The 12,224-nt window shown below is 43.1% G+C and overlaps 1 protein-coding gene across 1 annotated transcript in view; it reads left to right on the plus strand.

Annotated features, from left to right (window-relative positions):
• Positions 1 to 12,224, plus strand: part of KDM3A (lysine demethylase 3A) — a 2,231,127-nt gene that overhangs the window by 739,030 nt on the left and 1,479,873 nt on the right. The window contains exon 13 of the mRNA XM_044063465.1: positions 11,597 to 11,795. Coding sequence (XP_043919400.1) covers positions 11,597 to 11,795 — 199 coding nt within the window. The remainder of the gene's footprint in view (positions 1 to 11,596; positions 11,796 to 12,224) is intronic.

Consider the following 12,224-nt stretch of genomic DNA (forward strand, 5'->3'; position numbering starts at 1 on the left):
CTCTACTACTATACTCTTACCTCCTATGAATACCTTATGCTTAGCCAACCTCCTGTTATAGCCAAGCACACCACATCCATACTTCCTCTACCTGACCAAACACATATTAATATACTATCAACCTATCCCTACCTTCCCCCTCTCTACCATAAAGTACACCACTATAGATTCCAAACCTCTAAACAGTTTTATTTAATACCCTGCAAAAACCTAAAAGTATTTCAAGTCCCACAAACACTTTTATTGATACATGGTGACATCCACCCCAACCCTGGTCCCAATACTCTCATGAGCCACACCCCATCAAACCTAACTGCTAACTGTTCTAGTTCACCTTTCTCCTCTGACTCCCTCTGTATTGCTCACCTAAATATTCGTAGCATCAACAATAAAATCACACAACTCCATGCCTTAATTGATTTCTATGCCTTTGATATTCTCTGTCTCACTGAAACTTCGCTTAAACCTAGTACCAAAGACAACGAATTTACTCCCCCAGGTTATAGCACCCTAAGGCAAGATCGTCTTTATAAAAAGGGCGGGGGAGTGGCCCTTTTATACAAATCCCAACTACAGGTAGCCTTAATTGACTCCTTGCCCCCCTCCCCAGCTAATGCTGAAATACTCTGTGCCAAGCTCCAAGTTAATAAAACCAAGGCTATATATATCATATGTTCCTACATCCCTCCAGGTAATAACATTAACACACTAGAAAATATCCTAGGCTGGGTCTCCAGTAGTTTTCCTCAGGAAACCATAATCTTAGGGGACTTCAATATTGACTGGAACTCCTGCATATCTCCCAAACCCTCCATTCACCTTAATCTCTCTAACTTTCATCAAACCATTAACTCCCCTACTAGAATACACAAATCAACCCACAAACAAACCATTCTAGATTGGATACTAATTAACAACAATCCCCTTTCCTATAAAACAGGAATACTCCCCGACAATATCAGCAACCATCTCCTGACCTTTATCACTAAACAAAAATACAACAATCCCAAGCAAGCTACCTATCGTACCATACACAACAAAACAGATTTTAACCTAGCATCCTTTCAAAATGAACTCAAAGAATATGACTGGTCAACTCTAAAATACCTCCCAATAGACGAAGCAGTAACCCATTTCAACAATACCTTCCTACAAATTCTTCACCATCATGCCCCACCCCGCTTAATTAGACTAAGCTCCAAGGCAGCCCCATGGCTCTCCAAAACTACTAAACAAAATATGCGAGCTAGAAATAAATTATGGACTAAATGGAGGTCCACAAAAAACCCCACTGACCACCAAAACTTCAAACACCTAAGAAACACGTCAAAGAAACTTATCTATCTGGATAAAAAAAAACTATCACTTTAAATATCAACAAAACCAAAACCCTAAACAATTTTGGTCAGGAATAAACAAACTACTCCATCCAGGGAACACCAAAACACCTACCCCAGCTAGCATAGCTCAAACCCAACCTGACATTATAGCCAACACTTTCAATGACTTCTCTCAAACAGTCGCCTCTCTGGCAAACACCATGACTCCCCCCCATCCCTCCAAATTACCCCTACCCAAAACAGCACCCCCATGCTAACGTTTAATACTGTCTCCACAACCTACATACGTAAATTACTATCTAAACTCAAACCTTGCACCCCTTCTGCCGACAAGCTACCAGCTGAATATCTTCAACTAGCTGCAACCGAACTAGCTTACCCAGTCTCCATCTTAATAAACAGAACTATAACTGAGTCCAAAATCCCATCCTGTTGGAAAATCTCCCATATCATTCCATTCCATAAAGGAGGTAACTCTAACGAACTCTCCAATTTTCGGCCTATTGCCCTTCTATCTCCACTATCCAAAATAATGGAACGCTGCATACACCATCAACTCTTACATCATCTCTTGAATAACAACTTGCTTGTAGACTCACAACATGGTTTTAGGCCCTACCACAGTACTTCTACTGCCCTTCTCTCCTTCACTGACACAATCGACAAAAATCGCAACAACCTGTTCTCTGCACTATTCTTAGACCTCTCAAAAGCATTCGATATGGTCAACCATCAACTTCTCCTCCACACTTTAGAATCTCTGTCAATTGACTCACTAGCACTACAGTGGTTTGATTCATACTTGACAAACAGAAAACAAGCAGTCCTTTGGGACAGCCATCTATCCTCTCAACTCCCAGTTACTATCGGCGTCCCACAAGGGTCCATCTTAGGTCCCCTACTTTTCTCTATATTCATAAATAACCTGCCCACTTCCCTCCCTACATCCACTTGTATACAGTATGCTGATTGTACTCTCATCTGCTCTGCTCCATCCCCAGTAGAACTCCACTCCTCTACCCAATTGGTTTTCACAGCAGCAGAAAAATGGTTTCAACATATCTGTCTCCTCCTGAATCCCCAAAAAAAACAAACTTCTACTTTTCACCCCAACCTTTAAATCCACCCCAATCACTTTTTCCATTGTGTCCTGCAATGGCACTATCATTAAACCTGACTATTCCACAAAACTGCTAGGTGTCACCATAGACAATCAGCTAAACTTTGACTATCACATTGATTTAACTATCAAGACAGTAAATAAAAAGATAGGTGCCCTCTACAGACTTAAGCCCTTTCTTACTGCCACATCCAGAGTATCTCTTGCCCAAACTCACCTCATCTCTACACTACTGTATGCCTCTCCTTCCTTAACATTTCTAAAGCTAACCTTCAGAAACTTAATTTAACCTACCATAGTATTGCCAGATTTGCAACTGGCTCTCCATTCCGTAGTCATCACTGTCTTAACTTAAAGAAACTCAACTGGCTAGAACTTCCAAACCTAATACTCCTACAGCAATTAGTCATGACTTTTAAAATTCTACATTACCCCTCCAACACACCCATACTGAACAACCTTATCAAACCTTATAAAAATCTTACTACACTTCGCTCAGCCAACAAGCTCCTAGTAACTACTGTCAAATCTCATAATAAAGCAGGTGACTCTTTATTTGCAAACACTATCGGATCATATTGGAATAAACTTCCCACTGAACTGACCTCCCTAGGCTCATGTCACCTTTTCAAAAAACAGATTAGAAATAATTTACAAAATCACTGGCTATGCCCATGCTCCAACCCCGACTGATAACTGCTACACTACCTGCTTTCATAGTTAACACTATATATTAAATTGTATCTTTCTTCTTCACAATGCTTGTTTCTTCTTTTGTGCAGTGATTTTTTTAAACTGTAATGTTTATAGTATGATAGTGGAGCTTTCCTCCTCAGCCCTCTGCAGAAAATAGACATGTATCGAGCCAGACTAGCCCAGTAATACTTTATATTCAATTGTACTTTGCTCTTTTTTAGTCATTGTTTGATTGTTTTATTGTTTGATTGTTTTTTTTGATTAGTGATTTCTTTTTAAACTGTAAAATTATAGTATGCTAGTGGAGCTTTTCTCCTCGGGCCTCTGCTGAAAATGGACATGTATCCAGCCAGACTAGCCCGGTTAACAAATGTAAAATAAAGTAAAATAAATAAAAATAAAATAAATAAACATCTACATTTATGTTTATTGTACACAGCTGTACTTTTCCCTCTTTTCACCCCCTTGTCTTCTCTCTCTCTCTCTCTCTCCTTGCAAGGAATGTTTGGTATTTGCTTTCTTACTGGTGGTCTTCCACCATAACCTCACTGCCTATTGGGGGCTCCTGACATGGCAAGAAAAACTGATGTAATGAAGTCGGTTGCCTGGTTTTATACCACTGACAACCTGATGTCAGTCCTGGAGCGACAGCAACTGATGCAGAAATACTAAGCCTCTGGTATTTGGGCTGACTAAGGGCTACCCTGGCAGGGATAACCCAAATATGATATCTGCAACAGTGAATACACTCAACATTTGCATTTCTGGTAAGTGTACACAACTGTAATTTGCTTGTGATCTGCCTTTTTGCCCCGTCCTGCTTGCAATGTTTAAGGTTTAACCCACTTAAGCACCTGCCAAGAAGGGTGACTTTTTCATTAATTTAATGCCAAGCCCTTAGAAGGGTGCTCACTGATGGCAAGGGAGTGAAGTAGGGCACTCTGGGGGATAGGTATGCATCTGATGTTAATCTTCATTCATTCATGACTGATGGGTATCTGTTCTATCTTTGAAATAGAGTTAGCTGTTATAACAAGCTCATGCCAGCCAAAATATTCTCGAGCTAAGCTTACCCATAGTGGCCCTCTGACACCAGATCTAGTTTGCACGTTGTTTCAAGATGCGTCAGGCCAGCTCTCAAGCCAAGTGGTTTAGATTTTCTATTCCAACTTTAATATTTCTCTACCTTTGAGATTTTTCCCTTTTTATATTACTAGTAGTAGTTGATAGTTTGCTTAGCCTGAGTGATTCTTTTCCTGATTCCTTACCAAATTTTGGTATTTCTTCGTACCATTGGAGGTACAGGCCTCTCCCTTATCTCTGTGGTAATTTTTAATACCATTGCTGGTATCTCCCCCCCCCTTTCTCTTTTTTCCTTCCCTTTATCTGTTGGGTATTCTTTATTGCCATTGTTGGCAAAAAAAAAAAGTCTTGACTGTGTGTGTGGGCCTGTGTTTCATCTATCAGGGTTGGGAGGATGGCTTAATGGTTAAGGTGTTTGCCTTACAAACACAAGGTACAGGGTTTGAATCTCTCAGGGGATAACTGGCTAGGCTTAAAATTGCTTGCAAGGGCAGTTAGCCTAGTACTAGCCTATGAACCTATGAACCTATTGTTCGGTCCTTTTCCTCATTGCTGTTTTGATTTGGTACTTGAATTGTAGACCATTCTTGATAATGGCTGATATAAGGGTCCACAGATTGTAAACAATGTGATGTGTGGCAGGAAAATGCTGAATACTAACGGACATTTGTCCTGCATTTATTGTGTTTTTGTTTTTCACTTGAAAGTTCAACCCCCATGTGACGACCTATGCAAGGGCTTTAGTGCCCACACATTGACTTCGAAAGAGCTAATTAATATTGAAAGGTCTTTTGAAAACGCCTTTCTCAGATGTTTTATCTGAGGTGGAGTTCTCAACCCCTCCTAAAAAGGAATATGAGGAGTCTATCTGTACCTTTCTCTTCTCATACCAGTGAGCCTAAACCTATTAAGTCCCCCACGGAACCAAAACATCCAAAATTGACTTCTGCACCCATCTCAGCACTGGAGCCTCAAATTCTATCTACGGTGCCGTCCTCTGCTGCGGAATCCGACCATGCCTTCAGCACCTACGGTACCAACCGCTGCTGATGTACTAATGCCTTTCTCTGCACCAAAAAGTCTCCCCAATTCAGGTCACTGCCCCCTCAAGCGCAGCCTACTGGTCCTTTGACCATATGGTGCTGAAGGGTGAAACCTTACCTCGGACCTGGTTTTCCCCATCATAGATCCCTTTTTTGGACAACAATTGAGCTCATTTCTTGAACAGCCATATTCTCCTGGAATATTAAGTTGCTCCACCAGGAGCCTTTCGGAACTCAACGTAGTGAGACTCTTGGATTAGCTCCTGGTGGTCAGAGGAATTCCAACTACTAAATCCTCTCTCACCCGGAGCAGAGGAATTTTCTCCACAGACCTCCATGTATTCCTCCTTCAACCTCCTTGCAGGTATTGGATTCCTCTATGCCAATGCCTATCACAGTTCCAGCTTCTTTGGTTTCATTGGCAGATCTTAACATGGCTCCAGAGCCTACCCTATAGTCCTTGACTCAATTGAAGCTGATCCATCCTCTGGATTATAACTGGTCTGTTGGCAGCGTGACCCCTTGTACGGCACCATCTACTACTGTTCGGATTGTTTTGACTGCACTGAGTCCTCTCGCGGCGCCTTCCATGGGGTTTGACTCGAGCGGAGTGTGACCCTGAGGTTGTTTTTCTTTGTTCCGGGCTCCCATCCCTTTCTGGGCAGGTGTGCTTTCCAGGTGATGGAGAGGGCACTTGCCTCAGCAGGGTCGCAGCTGGTTCCTTCGACACCAGAGTGCCACATATACATTTCTCCTGAACTGCAGCTGACGCAGTCCACTATCCTGGGACTTCGAGCATGGGAAACTTAAGATACCCTACCACAGGGCACCCTCTCTTAGTAGTCCTCTTCAGATGCCCCCACTGAGGAAACACCCTGCAAGAGATAATGCAAGAGGAAGCACATGGATTCCCCTAAAGAATCCCTTACCGAAGATAGACTATGATGAGGGGAAGAGGTCCCCCACTGTCACCCCTGAGGATATCCCCTTTGGGGGCATACTAGAAATCTTCAAGCAGCAGGGAGACTGGAAGCTCTCAAACCCTTCTTGTGAGGAGTCTGTATTCTTGCAGGCTTTTCGTGCTGTACTCTGTACTTCCTGAGTGACCCCGCCTGCAGATCTAGTCCAGGTTATCATGCAGTGCACCTGGAAGAGTCATGACTCAGTTGAGCCTGTTGCCCGGAGACCAGGCAAACGTCTGTCCCCTCCAGTGGATCACCCTCATTGGTCCAAAGGCTGAGCAGTAAATGCTGTGGTGGTGGCAGCCACTAGAAAGAACTCTCCGAGTATAGTCCTGCTGTCCATCCTCTACACAGGAAGTCTCAGATGATGGACAGAGTAGGGAAGTGGGTGTATGCTTCATTAGGGTCCTCTCCTGTTTGGTATCTGCTTCTCTGAAGTACAGGCTAACACAGAAGGTCTGTGGCTAACGAAGTTCGCAGATGACTGCAAACTAGGAGCCATAATAGAAACTCCCAATGATGTTGACATCCTACAAAAGGGCCTCATTGAGACAGATGCCTGGTGTCAAAGCCATGGCCTCAAGCTCAGTGCCAAAAAGTGCATTGTCATCCCCTTTGGTAAAACTCTGTACCCATGAACTACAACATAGGCGGTAGTATATTTAACATCGAAAGTGATGAGACCTTGGGACACAGGTGGACAGTAGTCTCTCCTTAGATTATCACATTGCCACAGTAGCCAGGAAGTCCTTCTACGTGGCACACCTAATCACAAAAGGTTTCTCATCCAGAAAAGAGAGGTCATTGTTCCCCTCTACTCATCACTCATTAGACCCATTAGAGTACACCACCCCTTTTGGTATGTACCTCACAAGACATCTACAACAACTGGAAAGACCGCAGAAATACCTCACAAAGTGGATTACTGGCCTCAAACAGATGCCCTACGCAGACGGTCTCAAAACTCTAGCTTTACTCCATCGTATATCACCTACTCAGAGGTGATCTCTTCCTAACATACAGAGCTATGTCAAACCCAGAGCTGTTGGACATGCTCCACTTAAAGAAATCCCAATCCCTGCGAGCTACACCCTCTAGGGGCCTAAACCTTGTCACCACAATAAACTGAACATGCCGGAGGGATAGATTCCTGTCCCAGAGACTTCCCATACTTTGGAATAAACTAACCATCTATATCAAACAAGGCTCCTCATTAGCACTCTTTAAGAAAAATCTTGATTGGATGGGAAATGGGAAATTCACCCCAGGAATCACTTCTGTGGCTCTGCTCGACAGTGGCATAGGGAAATAATTTTTTTGGGTGGCAAAAGCCAGGGTACCTTTTTGGCTGGGCTTGTATAGGCCCCAGGGCCGATAGCCTACTACCTACCTATGACCCATTGAACGACCTTTGCCATTCTGTTCTTCAATTTCTTGGCACACTTTACCAGTCTCTAGAGAGATCTGATTATGGAACTCAGGAACCCTAGCAGGAGCAGTATCTGATTTAGGTACATGACAGTTGCTTCAGAGCTTGCCATCCTGGAATACATATTTAATTCATCCATGTGTTTGATATCTCATACTACTGAAGGGGTGGCAAGTGCAGCGAGTTCAGGCATTGTCATGAGACGTCACGCCTGGATGCGCTTATGTGACTTTCAGGACCCTTTTAAGTCTTCCTTTGGCAGTGCTCCCATTGACTCTTCCTCCCTTTTTGGCTCAAAAGTAAAATACACATTAGCCAGGTGTGAAAAAAGGGTCTGCCGTGGGCATGCGTTTTTCCACTTCCCAATAGTCCTAGGAATCAGGGGAGTGGAAAAATGTAAAAAAAAAATCCCAGGGTCCTTTCTGCGACAAGTGGCACGTTTTCCCTCCGGGGCGGAGGGGGAAACTTGTCCTCCTGAGGCAGAGGGGGTCTGCGTAATCAGGGATCCAGAGATTCTTTGGACAGCCCTTTCAGCGCTCCTGAAGAGCAGCCCGATTGCTTTCCTCTGGAAGCAGTTGGGTGGACATTTTTCTCTGCACCACCTTGCTTGGCAATCAATAACGAGATTCTTTGGTGCAGTCGATAATTACCAGAGGTAATCACATCCCTTTCGACCTTTACCCGAGGCCATGAATGCAAATTCCCAACATTCCACCCATTCTACGGGATGCAGCGCCACGGGAAATTCATAAGCTGCTTCTGAAGAGTCATCCAAATAATTCAACCAGACCAGATAGAATCCGGATTTTACTTTCTTTTTAGTGCCAAAAAAAGACATGTGACTTGAGGGCAATTTTGGACCTCAGCATCCTGAACAAGTTTGTCAGACACAAAAATTCCAGATGGTCATGGTTCATCTATCCTCCCATTCCTGGAGAAAGACTATTAGATGTGCTCGATAGATGCCCAGGATGCGTGTCATATAAAAATGGACAAAATCTCTAGGAGATTCTTCTACTTCCAGCTGGGAACCAATCACTACCAATTTTGAGCACTGCCCTTTTGGTCTCTCTACATTCCCCAGAGTGTTCACCAAATGTATGGCAGTGGTAACGGCTCACTTGAGGCGGCAAGGGTTCCGGGTGTTTCTGTATTTAGACAATTTGCTCCTTACCTCCCCTACCAAGCATCTGCTGCTTACAGCCATGCACTACAGCCTGCATCTAGCAAGATTCCTAGGGATCTCAATAAATGAAGAAAAGTCCAAATTGGTACCAACTCAAAATCTAGAATTCATAGGAGCAACTTTCAACACTTGGTCTTGTCTGGTCACCCTCCTGCTTCACAGGCTTCAGAGACTAAGATCTCAACTCTGAGTGGGTACTCTCTCACGACAATGTATAGCTCATGCAGTCCAACTACTAGTGTCAGTGGCAGCAACAATTACTATTGTCCTAGCAAGACTACACACGAGACTTCTACAGTGGCTCCTAGCATCACAATGGTCCTCTTTAACTCATCCTATGTCCTTTCTGATCTACATAACAAATTGATACAAACAAGTCTTAAATTGGTGGATGAAGCCAGAAAAGCACCTATGGAGTAGTCCCTTCTTACCCTCTCAGCCAAAGGCCATAGTGACCACGGACGGATCCCTGATAGGGTGGGGGGAGCATTTCCAGGGAAAGACGGTCCAAGGCACTTGGTCCTCAGTGGAGGTCAACCTGCATGTCAGTGTTGTAGAATTGAGGCAGTGCTTATGACGTTACAAGCATTCCAATCTGTCCTCCCTGCAGGGACAATTGCTATCCAGTCAGACATGTCCGTAGTCTGGTACATCAACAAATGGGAGAACCAAATCCTACCCGTTCTCGAGAAGCCATGAGAGTTTGGCAATGGGCGGTATCTTCCAACTGCTTTCTGATAGCAATGTATTTTCCCAGTGATTCCAACGTGATTGTGGACAAGCTGAGCAGATGCATTCTCCTGCTTCACGAGTGGTCCCGCAATCCTGTCATAGCGACGAAGATCTTCAACCGCTGAGGCCAGCCTTGCTGTGATTTATTCGCGTCCCCCACAAATGCAGCAGCTACTTTGTCCTAATCCCCCCTCGGGGGAGCCCCCGAGGGATGCTCTAATACATGATTGGTCCATAGGACTTCTCTATGCTTTTCCTCCTCTTCCTCATCCCGCAATTCCTAATGAAAGCTCTTCAGTTGAGAAGCAGAGTGATCCTCATTGCACCCTATTGGCTCCAGCAAGTTTGGTTTCCCTTCCTTTGGCCTCATCTAGTCCACCGACTGTGGATTCTGGATCCAACTCCAGATTTACTGTCACACCCGCAAAGGTTGCTCCATCCAAATATTTTGAGTCTCAAGCTGACAGCTTGGTTCCTCCACTTCCAGTAATTGCCAGTCAGAGAGTAATCCATCCTCCCCTGTACAAAACATCCTTCTGGCTTCCCATAAGCTATCCACCAGGAATGTTTATCTCAGTAAATGGAAAAGATTCATAGTTTGGTCTTGAGAAAAAGGGTTAGAGCCTGTTTTGGCTTCGATAAGTTCTGTACTGGACTGTTTAGCGAATTTCCTTCATTCAGGCGTGGCAGCTTCCACTATTAGAGTACACCTGGCGGCTATCTCAAACTTCCACAATGGCTTCCAGGACTCCTCTTTGATATTTCACCATCTCTGTAAGATCTTTTTGAAATGCGTTACACATATTAGACCACCCTTCAAGGAACCAATTGAACCTTGGAATTTCACACTAGTTCTACAAACCTTGACTCATTCTCCAGTTGAACCAGCTGCTACTTGCGATATGAAGTTTTTGTCTTGGAAATCTCTATTCTTGGTAACAATTACCTCAGCAATTTGAGTATCTGAACTATAAGCTTTATGCATAAAATGACTTTGCATGGTTTTCCATAAAGAGAGGATCACTTCAGACTAACCCCTCCTCCTTACCCAAAGTTATTTTGGGTTCGACAATCAGGCAGTTTATCTGCCAGTTTCTTCCCCAATTTTTCCAATAAAGGAGAATATTGTCTGCATTTATTTGGATGTCCATAGACAATTATACTTGGACAGGACTAAATCGCTATGACAACGTAACCAAATATTCTTGGCCTTTTCAAGACCAAAATTTGGAAAACCGTTTTTTAAAGTAACCCTAGCTAAATGGCTGAGAAATTTTCCTTTGCCTACCAACAGAACAATGATCTTCCTAACCAAGTCAAAGCGCACACAACCAAATTAGCTGCAACATCTGTTGCTCTCTATTCAGGAGCCTCCATGGATGACATTTGTGCAGCAGCCACATGGGCTACTCCTCATACTTTTATCACTCATTACAAATTGGATTTGGTCTCCAAGGGGATGAGCATCCTTTTGCTCAGTGGTGCTCAGGAGTATCCTTCCATAAGGCCTCCCAGGACATAAAGTAGCTAGGGACTCCCATCAGTCATGAATGAGTGAAGACAAACATCAGATAAAAAGTGATGTTCTTACCTTAACGTTTTGCCTGTGTTTATCTTCGTTCATTGATGACATCCCACCCTCTGACTTCCTCCGAAAGACTAATGGAAGTTTGGATTTGGTCCTAGCCTCGTGGTAGAGAATTTGCTCAGACAAATCCTCTGCTCGCTTTCTTATGGCAAACTTGATCTGAGGTGATAGAGAGGGGTACTATGGGTAAGCTTAGGTTGAGTTTTTTGCTGGCGTGAGCTTATTCCAACAGCCAACTCTGTTCAGAGGAAGGAACTGATACCCATCAATCATGAATGAATGACTATCAACACAGATGGACCGATATGGTAAGACTTAACTTTTTTATGCAACTAAGTGGATTGTCATGGTGAGAAATTGCAAGTTACATTTTTTTTATATCTGTAAGCTAATACCGTTTGTGCTTTTGTTTTGAAGGTAATGCTGCCCGCTCAGTGTTAAATGATGACCAGATACTAGCAAAATTATTGAGGAGTGGTGAGGCATTTGTGCAGGATGACTCGTGTAACAATATTGCACCACATTTGCATAAGTGCAGAGAATGTCGTTTGCTTAACTATCGAAAATACAGAGATCAAGGCGATAAAGTTTTTTGTAGATTCTTTCAGTTTAGAAGGTAAGATTTATAAATTACTGTTTAACTGATAACAGTAAAGTAAAATTTTCATTTGGCGCTGTTGACAGGATCATTACTTTTAGAGCTTGTTTAGGACTGTGCATGCATATTTTATTGTAGGAAGATTTTATTGTAGTCTTTGCCACTTAGTGATTGCTTTGTGAAGGGTTCTTCATATACAAAGAGAATTGTTTTCTAGACTGAATTTTGTGTGTTGCAGTCTGAAGCTTTCTTAGCTTAGAAAAGTTTTTACAGCATCTTTGCTAGTGAACACCAATTCTGTCTAAAACATTAAACTTCAAAAACAAAAAAAAATTTAGTGGTTATGATGTGTAATTCTTTCTAATTGAAATGTCCATTGTCAGTGTTGTGGTATGGAGTCTTGTGGCTGTGTAGAAGCAATTGACTGTCCAGAAAACCAAAGCCTTT

Source organism: Protopterus annectens, chromosome 2.part1, assembly GCF_019279795.1.
Source record: "Protopterus annectens isolate FY-2018-M chromosome 2.part1, PAN1.0, whole genome shotgun sequence".
Taxonomy (NCBI): domain Eukaryota; kingdom Metazoa; phylum Chordata; order Ceratodontiformes; family Protopteridae; genus Protopterus; species Protopterus annectens.